This window comes from Drosophila biarmipes, chromosome X, assembly GCF_025231255.1.
Source record: "Drosophila biarmipes strain raj3 chromosome X, RU_DBia_V1.1, whole genome shotgun sequence".
NCBI lineage: Eukaryota > Metazoa > Arthropoda > Insecta > Diptera > Drosophilidae > Drosophila > Drosophila biarmipes.
The window spans coordinates 21,385,359-21,404,957 of NC_066611.1; the positions used below are offsets into that span (position 1 = coordinate 21,385,359).

General features: G+C 45.2%; 1 protein-coding gene and 1 long non-coding RNA gene across 5 annotated transcripts; both read left to right on the top strand.

Moving 5' to 3' along the window:
- The first annotated feature begins 101 nt into the window (after positions 1 to 101).
- LOC108023542 (uncharacterized) lies at positions 102 to 7,227 on the top strand. 4 transcript variants are annotated; one of them, XM_044093633.2, is made up of 10 exons: positions 102 to 211; positions 1,101 to 1,650; positions 1,725 to 2,267; positions 2,327 to 2,440; positions 2,497 to 3,441; positions 3,501 to 3,816; positions 4,090 to 4,211; positions 4,451 to 5,293; positions 5,362 to 5,502; positions 5,562 to 7,227. In XM_044093633.2, exons 2-10 carry the CDS (start codon positions 1,222 to 1,224, stop codon positions 5,631 to 5,633), a joined length of 3,525 nt encoding a protein of 1,174 aa, XP_043949568.1. In that variant the 5' UTR covers positions 102 to 211; positions 1,101 to 1,221; the 3' UTR covers positions 5,634 to 7,227. The 4 variants fall into 4 exon arrangements, with proteins under 4 accessions (XP_043949568.1, XP_043949566.1, XP_043949567.1 ...); XM_044093631.2 differs by having other exon boundaries at positions 103 to 211; positions 4,072 to 4,211; XM_044093632.2 differs by having other exon boundaries at positions 103 to 211; positions 2,330 to 2,440; positions 4,072 to 4,211.
- Positions 7,228 to 9,918: 2,691 nt separating this feature from the next.
- LOC127010670 (uncharacterized) lies at positions 9,919 to 12,264 on the top strand. The gene is made up of 3 exons (XR_007763385.1): positions 9,919 to 10,339; positions 11,393 to 11,751; positions 12,111 to 12,264. It is a non-coding gene; the product is annotated as an uncharacterized LOC127010670 (long non-coding RNA).
- Positions 12,265 to 19,599: the final 7,335 nt, after the last annotated feature.

A 19,599-nucleotide genomic window follows, 5' to 3' on the forward strand; every position in this document is an offset into this window, starting at 1 on the left:
ATATTTGAAAACATCAACTTCCAGGAGTAATAAGGCTAGCTGACGCTAGCCTTGGCGTGGCTGTCCTCTGAGCGGTTCCAGGATAGCAGGGACGGAACTATCATTTGCCATAATATCGATACTTCGATAACTCCGACATGCCAGTTGCGACCAACAGCCCCACCACCCGTGAGATGATTTGAAACTCAAAGAGATAAATATGAATTAAATGGTAAATAGCAAGTGTCAAACCGCGACAGGTGTGGTTTCGCTGGCCGCCCCGTTGCTGCTGCCGCCGATGCAGTAGTGTTGCCGTCGGCGAGTTGTGCGAGCGCGTGTGTGTGGTGTGTGTATGTTGTGTTGTGCGATTCCCCCATGGAGGGGGAGGAGGGGAGCTGCGAAAAACACAAATCTATTGATTTTTAACAATACGCACGGGATAGACACACGTTACGGCGACGGGGAGCTCTGCCTGCCCCACGCCTCCGCGCCCGGGCGCTGCAGCAAGGCAGCGGTTGCCACCATCGGCGCACAACAAAGGGGCACCACCCACCTGCTCCTCCCACTGCACCACCCGCCCAGCCAGCTAGCCAGGCAGCCCTTGTCGTGTGGGTGGTTGTTGTGTCTGGCCTGCAGCCTCCTGCGTTTGTTTTGCTGCGCGAGCACTTTTGGAGGCCAAGTTTACGTGTGCGCAGGAGCTGGGGGTACGTGGGGCACACAGGAGCTCAGTAGTGGGTTAATTGCCAGCAGCATTGAAAATCTCTGCCCTCTAGGGAAGTCGAACAGGGGCAGACCAGTCTTCCCCACCCTGTTCCAAGGCGATTTCAGTCGAAGACAGCTTAAACGCGGCCTCCAAAGGTGCTCCCAAACAAGCCAGTCCCCAGCTATCATTAAAGGGTGTTCCACTTGGAACACCTTCCCAGCACGCTTTTGGGCAGCTTCTGGCGTTTTCGAACCCCTGAAACCCGTGCCTGAAACCATAGTACCCGTAATAAACGTCAGGGTAGCGAACTGCGTCACCGCCGGCGGCCACCTGTCCCTGACTTTTCGCTAGCTCTGCTGCAGTGCAGTGATTCATCGCCGCCTTAGATCACCATCGACTAATCACCGTTCTCCCCCAGGCAGTGGCCCCCAGTGAGGCAGCAATCGCAGCAGCAGAAGCAGCGGATGCAGCACTAGAGCAGTAGCAGCCTTCGAAGCCGCAGTCCCTCGCCCCGGAGATCCCCTCTTGCTGGTCCAGCCATGAACTCCAACTCCTGCAGCGACAGCAGCAACGAGTCCATGGTCAATCCGGCGCACATCCAGATGAGCTTTGGCCAGCAGTCGCAGCATCAGCAGCAGCAGCAGCCACAGAAGCCGCAGCAGCAGCAGCAGCTTCAGGGACAACAGCAGCAGCAGGAGCGATATGTGTGGGAGATGCGCACCCGTAGCCCAAATGTTACGCCGGCCAGTACGGTGCTCAATTCGCCGGACCTCAATGCCGAGCTGTCCTACGTCCCGCTGCAGGGACTGTCCCCGTCCGGCGGAGGTGGTCAGGTGCCCGGCGGCGGCTACGGTTTGAACGCGGCCCGTGATTCGGGCGGCTATTACTACCAGCGACCGCACTTGCATCAGATCCGGCTGGGCAGGAGTCCGGGCAGCCAGTTCGAGTCCCGGGATGTCCTGCCACAGGTGAGAAGATGGAGAATCACTTCTAGCTCAGTTTCGTCTACCATAATGGTATTTCTCTGCTCTCGTTCTTCAAGGGATTGGCCAGTCCCGGCTCGCCGACGGATGTGGGCAAGGCGGACGGCCAGTGTCTGCGGGATGGTGAGATCGTGGTGTTCGACGACATCGACACCAACTGGATGAACAAGGCATCGAGTGGCCAGCGTCCGGGCAGCAACGAGGATGTCCTCAAGGTGACCAAGATGATTGGCCAGCTGCCCATTGCCGAGTACGAAGGATCGCCGCGGCGATTCGGCAGTCAGCCCAACACAAACACGATCACCTTGGGTGGTCCTCGAAAACGTCCGCCGGGATTCCCGCAAAGGGTTTCGCCCACAACCTCCAGCGCCGGCAACAATGCGACTGCCTCGGCCAAAGCATCTGTGGGCAACCTCATCGATCTGATCGATCACGAGGAGGAGCGCTCGGGGGCGCTGCGTGAGAAGACCCCGACTTTCGATTACCTGTACGAGTTCTCGGAGACCCGAAAGGTCCTGGAGGAGTTCTTCAAGGCGAATCCGGAGGACGAGAAGCGATACACGGACTACACCGCGGAAAGTGGTGACGATCTGGCCAGTTCTGTGAGTGTCCCTCTCCACATTTACACCCAAACGTGCTAATTTACCATTTTGTTTGGCAGCAGCAACAGGAGTATCCTGCCACGCCCCTGGAGCAGGCCTACATTGGCCAGCGGCTGGCGAGAATACCCAAGGATGAGCTCTACATGGTGCACCGATCGCCCACTAAGAAGCCAGTGAGTCGTGTCCAAATGAAAGCCATTAAAACAGCTTACACATACAATGATTTTAGCCCAGTGACCAGAACCCAGCGACGGTCTACCAGGAGCACAATGACATCGAGCTGTACATTGACTCGAACAGTCGCAGTAGCGGCGACCTGGCGGACACGGAGTTGGAGGCCAACTTGCGACGGCACTCGCGGAACTTCACCCTGTCGCCGGAGACGACGGATTACGATTCGAATTGCGGCGACCTGGACAGCCTGTCCAACGACATCAACTGCCCCACGGACTATGGCAAACTGTATACGAGCATGCCCGTGCTGGAGGACGGCCTGAGCAGTGGCCATGCCTCCGATACGGAGAACAATGTGTCCGTGGTCTGTGACAAGCAGCAGCCGTCCCAATCGCAGCAGCCCGTCCACGAGCACAACGGCAATGGCGAGCGGCTGGAGAACGACTACAACGTGATGAGTGCCAGCATGGCTACGTTGACCACAGATGCCTCGCAGTCGGCGCTGATAAGCGACTTCGCCTCGTTGCCCATGCCCCCGGCCCCGCCCCCATCGTCGCCGCCCCAAATCGAGATCGCCGATGCCAGTGAATCCATGGCCATGGCCGCAGAGGGCGATAATCCGTTGGACAGTCACTACGGTGCCGTTTATGCAGCAGCCTTGGCGGGTTCCTCAACAGAAAAGTCAGGGGGATCGGGGCTGGGAGTGACAGCAACGACTGCGGGAGGATCAGTGCCATCGCAGGCTGCGTCGGAAATCCAGGAGGCCATGAAGGAGATTCGTTCCGCCCTGCAGCGAGCCAAAACGCAGCCGGAAAAGCTGAAGTTCTGCGACGAGGTGCTGCCCACGGATCCGGACTCCCCGGTGTGGGTCCCCCGCAAGACGACAGCGGTCTCGGCGGCTCAGGCTGCAGCGGTGGATGAGGAACCGGACACTGACCTGGAAACGGATCGCCTCCTAGGTCAGCAGCGGCACGATGAGCAGGATTTCTTCGCCGACCAGGTAGGGAACAGTCTAATCGTATTGGTCTGGTAATAATGCATACTGTTACTCTCTTGCAGACCCTGGCGGACAGCAATGCCAACGAGGGCACGGAGATCGCCAGCAACGGCCACCTCAATGGCATGGCGGACAACAACAATCCGATTCCAATGGCCAATGCCAAGCCGCCGACCTACTCGACGGCCACCATCCGGCAGGGAATTGGCACCTCCCTGACACCCAATTCGCCGGACATCTGCCAGATCGTGGGCACGGCCGACATCTCCCTAAGTTCGCCCGAGAAGCTGCAGTTCAGCAAGAGTCCCACGGGCTCCATCAAGTCGCTGAAGGACTCGGCCAACTCGGACAAGAAGGCCAAGTCGCGAAACAAGGAGGGTAAGTGCGCAGGAGTTTGAAATGTTCTCCCACACAATGGGCAACGCCCCCGGTTGGTTTTTTACTGATATCGAAACCCATTCGACATTCCACGCTGCCATCTGTGCGCAAATAATGCTGATATCATGTAAGTCGCTATTTCCGAGCGGATGTTTCTGCGATTTTAATTTCGAAGCACACTTTCGTTGAATACAAATTGAAAATTGAGCCCCTTGCCATGGAATCATTTCTAATAATAGATGTATTCGCCCCTAGGTCTCTTGGAACCCAAAGTTCTGATCGAGGGCGTGCTGTTCCGGGCCAGATATCTGGGATCGACTCAGCTTGTGTGCGAGGGCCAGCCGACCAAGTCGACCCGGATGATGCAGGCCGAGGAGGCCGTCTCCAGGATCAAGGTGAGTGCACGAACCCGGCGGTGAAGCACGTAAAGCACATTCATCCAGAAACCCCGCTAGGCTATGCCCTCTGCTCTCTGTGTGTGTCTAACACTTTCTCGTTCGCTTTTCTCGTTCCCTGCTGCGCATTCCTCTCGATAGGCTTTGGTAAGCGATCGTTGGCCCCTCTATAGTTGACCGAAAGAAACCTCCTAAGAAGGCCTATTTACTAACATCTACGTTTCTTGCATTTCCGCCAGGCTCCCGAGGGCGAAAGTCAGCCGAGCACCGAAGTGGACCTGTTCATATCAACCGAGAAGATAATGGTGCTGAACACGGATCTGAAGGAGATCATGATGGACCACGCCTTGCGCACTATATCCTACATAGCCGACATTGGCGATCTGGTTGTGCTGATGGCTCGTCGCAGGTTTGTGCCGAACAGTGTGGTGGATCCAGCGACTGCCAATCCATTGGGCGAGGTGCCCAGTCCGGGCATCGGCGAGGACGAGTCGCCGCCCAAGGAGCCGCTCAGCAAGCATAATCGCACGCCCAAGATGATCTGCCACGTGTTCGAGAGCGATGAGGCGCAGTTCATAGCCCAGTCCATCGGTCAGGCCTTTCAAGTGGCCTACATGGAGTTCCTGAAGGCGAACGGCATCGAGAACGAGAGCCTGGCCAAGGAGATGGACTACCAGGAGGTGCTCAACAGTCAGGAGATCTTCGGCGACGAGCTGGAGATCTTCGCCAAGAAGGAGCTGCAGAAGGAGGTGGTGGTGCCGAAGGCCAAGGGCGAGATCCTGGGCGTTGTAATCGTGGAGAGCGGCTGGGGCTCCATGCTGCCCACCGTGGTGATTGCCAACCTGATGAGCTCCGGAGCGGCCGCCCGCTGCGGCCAGCTGAACATCGGCGACCAGCTGATAGCCATCAATGGCATGAGCCTGGTGGGCCTGCCGCTGTCCACCTGCCAGAGCTACATTCGCAATGCCAAGAACCAAACTGCCGTCAAGTTCACCGTTGTGCCCTGTCCGCCCGTCGTCGAGGTCAAGATCCTGCGACCCAAGGCGCTGTTCCAGCTGGGCTTCAGTGTTCAAAACGGCGTGGTGAGTTGGGCACTCATAACAGAACCACTTTGGTTGGTTTCCTATGAATGATATCTATTTGTATGCAGATCTGCAGCCTTTTGCGTGGAGGAATCGCGGAGCGGGGCGGAGTACGCGTTGGCCACCGCATCATTGAGATTAACAACCAGAGCGTGGTGGCCGTTCCCCACGATACCATCGTCAAGCTGTTGTCATCCTCAGTGGGCGAGGTATGCATTTGATTCCAAAGTGTTCGTTAAATAGGTGTATAGCCGTCTTCCATAAATAGATCCTGATGAAGACGATGCCCACGTCCATGTTTCGTTTGCTCACCGGCCAGGAGACGCCTATCTATATATAAACGCATGCAACTGTTCACACGCCTGCGCTGGAGTCGAAAAACTATAAATTCGTCAACTGCAACACGATCAGCTTTAAGTTCCATCAACTAAAAAGGAGTCGGCGGGGAGTCGATTCGTTATAGACCAATTACTGGAATTCGCTTAGCCCCAAGTTGATGAATTGTTCGTTGGTCTTACATTTTCAAAATGTTAATTTTAGACAATTCAAATGATTTGACCATTTGTAAATCGATTAAGCCTTAAATGAGATTGATTGTTCACCGACAAGAATCGTTCAACTGCCCAGAATCGATATACGACAATGAGGATTATTATAACAGCTTCAGAAGAACTTGAACGTTATGTTTTTTTCCCATCTTTGTATATGAAAAGACTGAATTTAAAGCCAGTGCGAGTGTATGTGAGCAGTCATTGTAAAGTATTCGAAGAATTGTAAACCCAATGCCCCAAAAGTGTACCCAAAATACCAACCTTCCCCCATTACCCCTCGCATCCAGTAGCCTAAGCACTCGATTGAATTTACTTGCAAGCAATTATTTATGATATGATCTAATCCATTATTTGTCACGTAAATTAACCTACTTTAGTTCTTTAACTACATTTATAATTTTCGATAAAGAGAAACAAAAAGCAACACACCTTATGCCAAAAAGAGTTAGATTTCGTTAAACCTATTATTGTATAGAGCCATTGCGAGGATTATTGCAATACCATTACCGATATTTATATTTAAAGAAAATAGCCTTAGACAAACGAAGCCATGCCTGCAACAACAAACAAAATAAATGCATTTAAAACGCGTCAGATTTAAAACAAACGAAGCGCATACGGTTCTAATTGTTTATGTAACGTCTGTACAAGAAATCTGCACATTTCTCGATCGATTATTGCCATATACCTAACGATATATACTCGTACTATAAAGATAAAGATGCAAATATGATAAATCTAAAATCTAAAGCGAAAACAATAAGCAAAACAGCAAAAGTAATACGAAGAACAATAATTTCAGCATTGTCTAGTTTCTGTTAGGCGAGGGCATAAATGTATAAGAAAGAGACGGAGCCACGGAGAAAGACAGAGACGGCGCCACAGCGGGCGAAAGAGACAGATAGAGGGATAGAGCTTATTTTTGCATACTTAAAAGCGACAAACAAAAGGCAAATAAACCGCAGAAGCAAACAATTGAAACATATGTTATTAATCTGAAAGGAAGCGACGGAACTAAAAGAATATTTTAAATATTTCGAGTGCAGGTAACCACAAAAGACGCAAGTTAATAATATTTATATAAATATATATATATAACACTTCTGATTGCCAGTCGGAAGCGCAGGTGCAATATTTTTGCAAAACACAAAAGACACACAGCCACAACAATTAATTAAAACATTTCTAAGCTACTCGGGACACGGCAACCACACTAAGGAACCCACTAAAGAACTCTCTGCTACTGCGCCTCTAACTAACTTCTAAAATTCTAAAACCAAACACTAATCGTATACTACCTAACGCAATTTATTTATTAATACTTAACACGTGACCGAATACAAACAGCAGCGAGAAACAAAAATAAACTACATTTATACACAAGATTGTGGAGTTTTATCTGACTTAGGTTGGGACTATAGCTGAAGCTTGTGGAAACCTGAGTTCCAAAGATTTGGTTAAATGTTTTCATTTCAAAAAATAATTTTTTTTATTTTATATTTGAAAAATAACAAAATAGGTTTTAGTTCTGACTGTTGCTGTAGCTTGTGAAAAGGAAGTTCTTAGTGGTAAGTGAGGGAAATTTATAATCTCGTTTGGTACTATATATTCAAGAAGAAACTCCTCTTTGTTTTGAATGATTTCTTCTTCTTCGAAATTCATCCAAGTTCTTAATGATATTTTCTCTTTAAACATTTTCAATGGCTTTCATTGAATGTGGTTTTGCGGAGCTAAAGTTTTTACGGGCTTGTTTTCGCCCAGGCTCACGCTTACAATTTTAATTGATTGCAGGGGTGGGGTGGTGGGGTCAAGGGTCACAGGTTCCCAGTTTCCCAAATGTTTTTGTTCCGTCGACGCAGTTGCAGTCAAACGAATTTTATTTATACCCGCAACCCATGTGGAATGCAAAAAAGGATCGCCCCATCTCGCCGCTGGCAACTTTTGATTTACGGCGGAGCACTCACAATTTCATGGGGAAACAAAACTCAATTTGTTGGGCTCTGTTTCCGGCTCGGGGCACAAAAAAACTGTTGCTCCAATTACGCAGAAACTGCAATGACACTCGGAAAAATTGTAAGCGATTTGGATTTGTCATCATTATCATTTATTTACCATTTTAAAGTTTTTAAAAACCATATTTTTGATTTCAGAACCAGTAAGGAAGATGCTTTTTACAAGCAGTCTTCAAATTTGAATTATTTTCTTCGTTATTTCTTCCTGTGCACTGCAGATGTGGCCCAGAAAAGCTTTCGGTTTGCAAATACTATATTTTTTCAACTCCTCAGCGCAAAAGGGATTTTAATTATTTGCCCCCAGGGAATGCAGAAGCAGGGCGGTATATTTATCCATGGATCACGTAAATATCCATGTTTATATGCTCATAATCGAATTAAGAGGACATCGCACTGCGGTTGTAAGGCTGGGGTATTTTCGGGTTCTGCCATTTTCGCAACGAAATCGCATTGAATAATTGTTGATTGAAGTCAGCCAGGCACCAACAAGCATCAGAAATTAAAAGAATTCGCAAGGAACAAGGAATTGTCGAAGGGCACAACTCCACGGGAACCCCTTTGCGTATTTTACTAAAAGGACAGTTTTTACCAGTTGCAAAAACCACCCATTTGTTTAACGGCCTCCTTTTCTTGCTGTTGTTCCCCAAAACGAATAAAGCGTTATATATTTGCAGGGACAGGGGATAAAATGCATTCAAATGGCCATGCAGCTGTCATATATCATGCCGCCCAGGATGCGCATCCTTTGGCCAGCCAGGACTCCAGCGTCCTCGTCCTCGTCCTGCCAATCCGCATCCAATTCGCGGTCGACGGCCACTCTTTGTGCGGCTTGCCTTTTGGCTCTTTATTGCCATTGTTGGCTGGAAATTAAGTGACAAGAGGACCGAGGTCCTGTCGCTGCGGCCCCGCATTTTCGCCCTTTTCCCGGTGAGCGAATACATGGGCTACAGTGGCCACTGGCTAAGTGCAACATGTGATTTGTACACAAAGTATTTAGTATATTTGTGTCAAGTGAATTTGTCGTATTTCCCTTCCAGATACCTTCTGTCTTTTAATACTTTTTTTTTTAAAAACAAATATTTTCTTTAAAATTAATATATAGTTTTTGTACATTTACTTTATTGTTTACGCTACATTGATGGCTATTTCATTGCTTTATAATTATCTTACTGCCTTACAACATTTGTCCATTACAAGCCAGCGACCACTGTGTGTCCCTTCATGCATTATGTGAAGCAGTGGTTCGTTTGGCCATCCATCTGCCACTTAAGTGGAATTTAATATGCGCTTTCCTGCGATTCTGCATCTGTCACGCCCCCTTTTTGGCAGCACAAAGCAAATGCAAGCTTAATCAAAATGCGATGCGGTCAAAAGGGCGTTAAGAGACCAGGTGCTAGCTATTTTCACACCCTCTTCACAACAGGTTAAGAGGGACAAAATCACATGTGTAGATGGGCCACAGATATCGCGAGGGCTTTGAATTCGCTCTTTTACTACGGATATGCTTCGTTTTATTTGAATTCTTTGAATTTTTCATATACTCGTACATCTATTTTCCGAATTGTCGACAACATATAATAAAAATTGGTGGATAACGAAAATCTTCGTTCGTCTTGTAGATTTCGGGCCATTAAGGCCCCTCCAAAAAACAATCCGTTTTAAGCCCAGAACAACAAAAGTAATTTTTGACCAAGTTACACCAAAAGAGCTGAAAGAAAAATATCTTAGCTGTGAATGCCAATTGATTGGCATTTTTATTACGAGCTCAACAAGGTATGACATTCCATTTTTGGAGCATTACTTTTCTTGTTTCGCCCAAAAAACGGAATATTTTTAGGTGTAGAAAAATGATCTTAGTTTTTTGGGGAAAATCCGATTTTTTTCCTTTAGCTTTTTTGGTGTAAGTTGGTCAAAAATTGTCCAAAAACTACGGAACGCACTGTTTTGGGCAGCTAGCAAGCTAGACAATTGATCCAAGTCATTTTCTGGCTGATTCTAAGAACTTTAAATTTTTTCAATTTTTCCATTTTTTTACATCGTCTTTTTTTGCGAAAACTGGTCCAAAATAAAAAATTTTAGCTGTGAATGCCAATTGATTGGCATTTTTATTACGAGCTCAACAAGGTATGACATTCCATTTTTGGAGCATTACTTTTCTTGTTTCGCCCAAAAAACTGAATATTTTTAGGTGTAGAAAAATGATCTTAGTTTTTTGGGGAAAATCCGATTTTTTTCCTTTAGCTTTTTTGGTGTAACTTGGTCAAAAATTGCCCAAAACCTACGGAACACACTGTTTTGGGCAGCTAGCAAGCTAGACAATTGATCCAAGTCATTTTCTGGCTGATTCTAAGAACTTTAAATTTTTTCAATTTTCCATTTTTTACAAGGGGTACCATCGTCTTTTTTTGCGAAAACTGGTCCAAAATAAAAAATTTTAGCTGTGAATGCCAATTGATTGGGATTTTTATTACGAGCTCAACAAGGTATGGCATTCCATTTTTGGAGCATTACTTTTCTTGTTTCGCCCAAAAAACTGAATATTTTTAGGTGTAGAAAAATGATCTTAGTTTTTTGGGGAAAATCCGATTTTTTTCCTTTAGCTTTTTTGGTGTAACTTGGTCAAAAATTGCCCAAAACCTACGGAACACACTGTTTTGGGCAGCTAGCAAGCTAGACAATTGATCCAAGTCATTTTCTGGCTGATTCTAAGAACTTTAAATTTTTTCAATTTTTCCATTTTTTTACATCGTCTTTTTTTGCGAAAACTGGTCCAAAATAAAAAATTTTAGCTGTGAATGCCAATTGATTGGCATTTTTATTACGAGCTCAACAAGGTATGACATTCCATTTTTGGAGCATTACTTTTCTTGTTTCGCCCAAAAAACTGAATATTTTTAGGTGTAGAAAAATGATCTTAGTTTTTTGGGGAAAATCCGATTTTTTTCCTTTAGCTTTTTTGGTGTAACTTGGTCAAAAATTGCCCAAAACCTACGGAACACACTGTTTTGGGCAGCTAGCAAGCTAGACAATTGATCCAAGTCATTTTCTGGCTGATTCTAAGAACTTTAAATTTTTTCAATTTTTCCATTTTTTTACATCGTCTTTTTTTGCGAAAACTGGTCCAAAATAAAAAATTTTAGCTGTGAATGCCAATTGATTGGCATTTTTATTACGAGCTCAACAAGGTATGACATTCCATTTTTGGAGCATTACTTTTCTTGTTTCGCCCAAAAAACTGAATATTTTTAGGTGTAGAAAAATGATCTTAGTTTTTTGGGGAAAATCCGATTTTTTTCCTTTAGCTTTTTTGGTGTAACTTGGTCAAAAATTGCCCAAAACCTACGGAACACACTGTTTTGGGCAGCTAGCAAGCTAGACAATTGATCCAAGTCATTTTCTGGCTGATTCTAAGAACTTTAAATTTTTTCAATTTTTCCATTTTTTTACATCGTCTTTTTTTGCGAAAACTGGTCCAAAATAAAAAATTTTAGCTGTGAATGCCAATTGATTGGCATTTTTATTACGAGCTCAACAAGGTATGACATTCCATTTTTGGAGCATTACTTTTCTTGTTTCGCCCAAAAAACTGAATATTTTTAGGTGTAGAAAAATGATCTTAGTTTTTTGGGGAAAATCCGATTTTTTTCCTTTAGCTTTTTTGGTGTAACTTGGTCAAAAATTGCCCAAAACCTACGGAACACACTGTTTTGGGCAGCTAGCAAGCTAGACAATTGATCCAAGTCATTTTCTGGCTGATTCTAAGAACTTTAAATTTTTTCAATTTTCCATTTTTTACAAGGGGTACCATCGTCTTTTTTTGCGAAAACTGGTCCAAAATAAAAAATTTTAGCTGTGAATGCCAATTGATTGGGATTTTTATTACGAGCTCAACAAGGTATGGCATTCCATTTTTGGAGCATTACTTTTCTTGTTTCGCCCAAAAAACTGAATATTTTTAGGTGTAGAAAAATGATCTTAGTTTTTTGGCGAAAATCCGATTTTTTTCCTTTAGCTTTTTTGGTGTAAGTTGGTCAAAAATTGTCCAAACCTATGCGACGCACTGTTTTGGGCAGCTAGCAAGCTAGACAGTTGATCTGAGTCATTTTCTGGCTGATTCTAAAAACTTTAAATTTTTTCAATTTTTCCATTTTTTTACAGGGGTACCATCGCCTTTTTTTGCGAAAACTGGTCCAAAATAAAAAATTTTAGCTGTGAATGCCAATTGATTGGCATTTTTATTACGAGCTCAACAAGGTATGACATTCCATTTTTGGAGCATTACTTTTCTTGTTTCGCCCAAAAAACTGAATATTTTTAGGTGTAGAAAAATGATCTTAGTTTTTTGGCGAAAATCCGATTTTTTTCCTTTAGCTTTTTTGGTGTAAGTTGGTCAAAAATTGCTAGTAACCAAAAGGTACTAACGCGGTATAAAAAATCAACAACACACCACTTCGTGTCGAAATGCAACTTACTTCTTGTTCTTTTTTTAGTGCGTTTGTTTTGATATTATTGGGTTTCTGAGAACAAATTGAATTTGATTTAAGAACCACGTTCTTGTTTTGAGAACAGTTTCGATTTAACCAAATTTTAAGTACAAACTCAACTTGTTTCAACCACAATGAGAACATTTTGGGCTCAAAAAATGTCGTTCTCATTTTGAGAACATTTTCAATCCATATGAGAACGTCAGAATTCTCCGTGTAGTTTTTTGGTGAAAATCCGATGCTTTGAGCATCCAACAACCAACAACCGTTTTGACCACTTTTCCAGTGAATAAATCAGCATAACAACGCAAATGTCACTCTGGCACTTGGAAATCCGTCCTTATTAAATCAAAATTATTAACATAAGACTTAGACAAGAATGCACATTGTTATTTCGCATTTCCCAGCGCCGTAAAGAAACTATGAATAATTTTATAAATTCGCCCAAGCAGTTCCTCTTCGTGGGAACCTTGCAAATTCAGCGCCCGAACTTTGTCTGTTGGCAAAGGGAAAAGTTTGCTCGCACATGTCGCGGTGATGGGGGAGGGTGTGGGTACCTTTCAGGGGTTAGACGTGAACTTGAGTTAAAGTTGAATATTTGAACTTGCATATAATGTGTTAAATAAGTTGTCTTTCGCGCCGTGTCGCACGTTGCGTATACTTCATATTTCCCAACTGAATCGCAGTCGCTGTCGCTCTGCCTGTCAGTGTTTTGTTGCTGCTCTCCGTGTCGCTGGTGGGTGTTGAAAAGGGGGGATGGGCGCTGGGGTGGGATTCGGCATGACCTTGCGTTGCTTGCCCCCACCAAGGTTGATGCGGGGTTTTTGCCACTCGGAGCGGAGCGCGGCAAAAGCGAAACAAAACAAAGCAATTAATGCAACTGGGTGGTTTTCGTGCCTCATTTGCATGCAATCGGGGCAGCTGCATCGCGTTTTTCCCCGCAAAAGTCGCCAATTAGCCCGGCTCAATCAGCAGCCAAATGCATTTGCCGCCTGCCGCACGCAACACCCCCTGGCTCTTTTTTGGCAACTTTATTCTGGCCTAGAACATAAGTCAGAAATGTTTCATTCGCTTCCGGGAAAGTGGGTTGGCATTCGCTTTACGAGCAATCGCAGACACTTTCCACGGGTGCCAGTCCCTTCGCAGGAAAACCGTCAAACCGTCAAATGGCCCTTTTCGTGTCCCTTTCACTGCCCGCAATGACGCCGAGAAGTGTGCTACCAAAATTTGATTTGTCCCCACGCACATGCAACACACGCGCAGATTGGGGCGAGTACAGTAGGTGCTCGCGTGCCAAAAAACGTAGTTCTTCCTTTAATCAAGCAGAGATTGCCTCAGAAAACTACAGAATTAATATGACTAGTTTTGCTCCGAGTTGTTGACCCATTAAATTGTAAATTTCACCTCTTGAAGCCCAGAATTCTGTCGTAGCCAACTAGTTACTAGTTACAGCTACTATTGCAGTACCCATAAAACCTTGTTGCATGCGGTAAACCATATTTTCTCGAAACTGAGATCCCAGCTAACTAAATGCTTAAAGTGCGGACACTAAAATCCGTCCTCTATGAGCACAGGACTTGTGCAACCTCAAGGACTCCACACATTTTAGCTTTTACTGTTATCGCACACACAAGCAATTGAAAAACCAGATTCGCCCGAATTATGGAGAATTTTGCGCCAACGTTTGTGGCCAGGTCGTTTGCCATTTCCGTTTCCGTTTATGATTACCAGACGATGGAGAGTTCTGTGTGCACTTTGAAGGCTTTCTCTTCTCACACCCGCCCACGCCCGAACTAAAGTTTATGGCTTCGTGTAAAGTATACTTATGTGTCCGTGTCCACAGCGGTTAGGCAAAATAGCACAGGAAAATGCGCATATTTTCGAGATATACGAGCTGTGGCCCAAGATGCCCGTAAATACAAGCGGTTGCAGTTGGTGATTTGGACAAAGGACTTGCTAAATTTCGGATTTGGCTTGCAGATAGCCCCTCTATCTCCCCGAACTGGTGTGGTGCCATCAAACTGCTGAATCTCAAGGAGGATTTGCAATGTGCAGATGATGTATTTTGTAAGAACACTTTTAAAACCGGAACCAACAGCCTGAAAGAGCAGCTGGCCGAGGGCAAAACAAGACATATCCCTGCACTTGTCGCTGCACATCGGGCACTCCGTGCTTTATGACGGGCCATTATTAAACCCTTTGCGAGGCTGTAAAAACTAGCTCTTGTTCGCAGTCTATTAAATCCCCAAGGATTTTGGGCCATCAGCTGGACGTCCTTGCAGTTCCGTGCCAGAATGTATTTCGTGTTTGGCCCCGCAAAGAATGTAAAGTTATTACGATGGATTCTGGTCTGGCGTAAGCCCGTGATCTCTAAACTAACTCTATTAAATCTCTGGCTTAATCGAGTTAGTCCCGACATCAGCTGGGAGCTCTGCGCTAAATTGACTTTCAGGTCTTGCACTTGCGAGGGAAGCCAATTTAATTAAAGTTACCTCGCGTTTTGTTTGGCTTGCTTCACATTTTCCGCTCTGCTATTATATTTCTTTTTCAAAACCATGTCATTCAACCTTTCAAGAACACGGACCTCTGGCTAACCAACACCCGCGGACCCTTGCCTTGTGCTCGGAAAATCAGGGGAACTGTTCCCAGTGGCGTAGTAAATTTGAATTCATTCATAAATCGCGGATTTCCCCTGAGGCACGATTTCGGCGACTGAGGGGAAATTATCCGCGCAGTCGCAGTCTTCACTGTACCCAGCTGGGGAAGTACAGAATAGCGGGCCTTCCCGGCAGGGGTAAATAGTGGTGGACAAGGTCTTTCAAGAGAGTTCGAACTCTCTTAAGATTTTTCTGGGAATACTTTTGGTCCATATATCATCTCAAAGAAGGAATTCCCAAACCTTTTATCAATAAATTTCTCTTAATATGTGTATAGTTATCAACGGCAGTCGAATGGACAAAGTCTATTTAGACCAAGATGCTAAAAGAAGTGTCGGGATTTTTGGATTTCCAGTTTTATAAATGTGTTTAATGGCAAGATGTTATAGGAAATGTCGGTTTATTAGGGATGTTTTAGTAGTATTAAATAAAACAAATAGTTTTTTTAGGTTCCGTATGAATACGTATGATATGAAGTCCGTACAAACCATAAAAATTGTCTATCTTAACCCCCGGCTGGCGGCCTGTCATCGCCTTCTGTATTCCTGCACACCAGCAACTTCAATCTGGACAATCCAGACGTCGACAGAGGACGGCAACTCGGAGTCGCAACTACTTATCTACTCATTGTATTTGCACGCCTCGCTGGCTGTTGCGACACTAAGCTGTCACTGGAAAGAGAGGGGGCTACTCGGCGGACAGAGACGGCACACGGGGGGTTGATAAAAAGTTGATAAAAAAACGTCTGAAAGACGCCACATTAGAGGCGCTCTTGCAGCCAATTGCCGCTGGAAAGGGGAAAGAGGAAAATCACTGAAAACAAGTGCAAGCTAAATCGCAACATAAATGTGGAGAAAGACGGGTAGAGCCGAGTGGAAAGAGACAAGCGATGCGGATTAGACGCTCTGCTGACCAACAGCTGCTCAGGATTTGTCACGGCAAAAAATCGCATAAGGATATTATAAAATTGCATTCGCAGGTGAGACTCCTCCCACCTTTGGCGGGCTCTATCAAGCTTACGAGGGGATTATGGCAAATCCAGTCCATACATTTTCACCTGCCATTGAGTAGGACGACGCGTGGCTTTTAAAAATCAAATGGAAACCGCAGGAGATTTGTCAAGAAACCAGGACGAAAGCTCTTAGCAAAGGTTTACAAGCTATAAAATATTCAGTACTAGTTACTAGGAATAGTTCATAACTTGGTCTGTCTTTCAATGTTAGTTGTATCATAAAACGTTCGAATTTCCTATTTCTTAAAGGCTGTTTAAAGCCCATTTGAATTTGAAAAGCCTCCAGCGTAATTACGTGCACTTTGCCTGCATTAAAGTGGCCATAATATTGGCGTTCAGGCGATATTTACATAGTGCCAATCCATTCTCCATGAATTTTGCAGGCGACCACGCCTCCGCCCCCGCCCCCGCCCCCGCCCCAAAAGTGCAAAGTAAACACACTGGGCGGTATGCGGCCCACGGTATGGTTCATTCAACTCGCCACCGCTGGACGCAGGACGACGGGCGCAGGATGCGGGACGTGCTCATGTCCTGCGGCGCATAAACCAAATGAGCGGAGCCCTCAGCTGTTAACTGCTGAGGGGGGTCGGCGGCAGGGGCGGGGGCAGCGCTGTTGGGTCACAAGGGGGTCGGCGGGGGCGGGGACTCTGGGGTGCCGCCAATTATTTTGAAACAAATTGTCAATAAATGAAACAGAACTTTTAGATTGCTTTCTCCTCTCCCCGGTTTTTCCCATTGTTGCTTTTTTCGTGCCACCCCCTCGGCACATTCTGCTTTAGTTTGAGCGCCTTCGGGGCGCCATCTCATTTACATAGACAAAAGCCCAGGGACCTCGGCTCGGCGGCCTTAACCCATTTTCCTGGCTTAATATTTTCAAATAACCCCGAGACCACATGAATGTTTGCCACAACTAAATTGCGAAATGAACGCCCAAAAGAAAATCCCATTTCCAACTTTTAATCGAGGCTTTTTTATTTGGCTGAAGTATTGGCCAACCTTAAGGATTAATTGTATTCATTGTTGGCATAAGACTCGGGCTGAGAATGGGTTAAGACGGGCTAACTTTTCCAGCTGCGTCACCATCGACAACTTAACAGTTGCCTCCCCTTTTCCCACCCACTGTGGTTCCGCCTTCTTCTATTTTTTGATGATTAACCTTTATCGCCGCCCTAGATTAATTCGATTTACGCTTTATGGCTTAGTTAATTTGCAAACTTCAAGCTCGTCTGCCTTCCTCCTCTTTTCGATTTCGTTTTATGATTTCGCTGCAGCTACTTTCTTTGGAGAGGTTACACTTTAGGACCGCCTCTTTTTGTCAGGGGAGTTGTCTGCATTTCATGCGTTTTATTACAACTTTTGGCACACTCAGCAAATGAATATGTGTTAAATTTTATAAAATAATTGAAAATATATTTTGCAAGTCAATTTTGAAAACATATGTGCATGAGTTGAGAACACTCTTTTCTTAAATTAGGACAGATTGTTCTTAAGTCCATAACTCTCATGCTAGTCCACCAAACTTACATCAAGATTGGTCTTCATTTTACACATTTTATTTTAGTTAGGAACTTTCCTTTCTTAAGAACAAATTTTAAGAACCAACGTTCTTGAATCAAGATCTTTGTTTTTTGACTAAGACTGGCATTTTCCTTTTGCAGTGCAGCAAGGCTTCGGCAAAGTTCTCGCCCACCTTCTGGCGTCTGTTCCTCGGCCGTATGTCAATTTAGCTAATATTGTCGACGTTTATGATGAATTTATGTGCGCTGCGCTTTTCTCCCAAAATCGGAGGAGTCGGCCTGAGGCCGAGACAGCTCAGCCGAGGGCAGACAAAGCCATTAAAAAGCCAGCACAACAATATTACAACCTTAAATGTTTATAGGGAGCCGCCCAGCAACAATGGACGATGCGAGCGACAACGACAGTGAAACTCAATTTGTACTTAAGCCAGTTCAGACAAGTTGGGAAAACACAGTGTGGGGTCGGGCAGGGGGCAGATGGTGCATAAAACACATAACCAGCAACTAACAACTTTTGACAGCGCATTGGCACTTGAACTGCCAGCGAAAGGGAAAACCAAGGGCCCTCCGCCCCTCAATTCGGCTATGCGTATGCTAAGTGTGGAGCGGTGCCTCGAAGGAGAGGGGGTATCCGACGGGTCCAGATACATAAGCCTAATGAGTTGTGGTCAGCGATAAATACTTCCCAAATTCATATCGATATACTAACGCAATACTTAGTTGGAATAGTAATTCTAAAAACACAGGTAATGCGTTTGATTCAACAAATACATGTACGTCAATAATTTTTATTTCCCAACTCGAACATTAGCGATTTAACTTCTAAATGACTGTCCAATATGTTTTTATTTGGCTTTCTGAGTCGCCTTCCTCTAGTCCCCACAACTAATGGCAGCTGGTTAATAGTAGCGTTTAACTTGTCAAATAGTCTGTCAACCCAGATTGGGGTCCAGTTAACCGCTTAGCCCAATAAAATTTGATTTATTTTACACATGCTCCCCCGACAGACGGAGTCCAGTCCGTGATTTGAATTCCCACTCCCATTCCGACTCCCACTCCCATCCCCATTACCGGCACTATCCCACGTCCATTGTCGGTTAGCCCATCAATGTCATCATCATCATCGCCATCGCCATCGCCATCACCGTTTTCGTTTTCGTTTCATCATCGCCGCCAGTGAACCGGATTCCATTTCTCTGGGGCATCTTCCCAGCAAATATTTGCCGAGGTAAATGGCTGTAATTTAATCTTCAAATTTGTTTCAATGAAATTTTCCGAACTCTGCTCCTTTTGTTTTTTTTTTCGCTCTTTTCGCTGTCCCTCGGCTTGGGTCACCTTATTTATATAGTCTGGCGTATTTATTCGGTGCTTGTCCAGATTTTCCGCTGTACCCCATGGCGGATGTGTAATGCAGTTGCATCGGTTTCGCTGTGACACTTTTAATGCTTCATTAGTCTTGTGGATGGGCTGGCCAAGTTATGCGGGGAAGGACCCCCAATAATGGAGGGACTACCTCAATGGAAGAGGTATTCGGGTAGGGTAGTCGGGAAGGAGGCCATTTGTCAGGCAGCTTGTTGCTCTCCTCAATCGTTCCTTTGTACTCTAACTCAGTGGATTCAAGGTGTTTTCCCTTGAGACGATCAAAAAATAATAATTTTTAAATTTAACTAATCTATTTTTTTGTATATTTATAAAGCTTTAATGTTGTTTGGTAATATTTAGCCATAAATAAAAATACGTTTTTAAAAATGAACTAGTATTTGAAGAGGTACAGTTTTATTCAGTTTATACTTTAAAGTGATTGTAAAACTGTTCTTTGAAAAATGTAGCATACCTTTCGGGGCACTTAAATGTCCTTAGTTTTGTTCCTTTATTTAGATGAAAAGAGGTGCGTTAAAATAGGCAAGTTATGAATTTGTATTAAGCAAATATGGCTTCTTTTCAGGGTATCCGAATTTCCTGTACTTGCTTGAGCTTGCCCTGGCGCACAGGGAAAGTGGAGGTGCACGGGGAAATCGCGGGGGGTGGGCCGAAGGCCACTGGGGTCCTGTAAATGTCGCAGTCGATTTGTTT

Excerpts from the sequence above, each read along its gene's own strand:
- LOC108023542 (XM_044093631.2), top strand. The coding sequence starts at position 1,222 with ATGAACTCCAACTCCTGCAGCGACAGCAGCAACGAGTCCATGGTCAAT. Across the intron at positions 1,651-1,724 it reads CCCGGGATGTCCTGCCACAG|GGATTGGCCAGTCCCGGCTC; the intron begins GTGAGAAGATGG and ends TCGTTCTTCAAG. Across the intron at positions 3,817-4,071 it reads CAAGTCGCGAAACAAGGAGG|GTCTCTTGGAACCCAAAGTT; the intron begins GTAAGTGCGCAG and ends ATTCGCCCCTAG.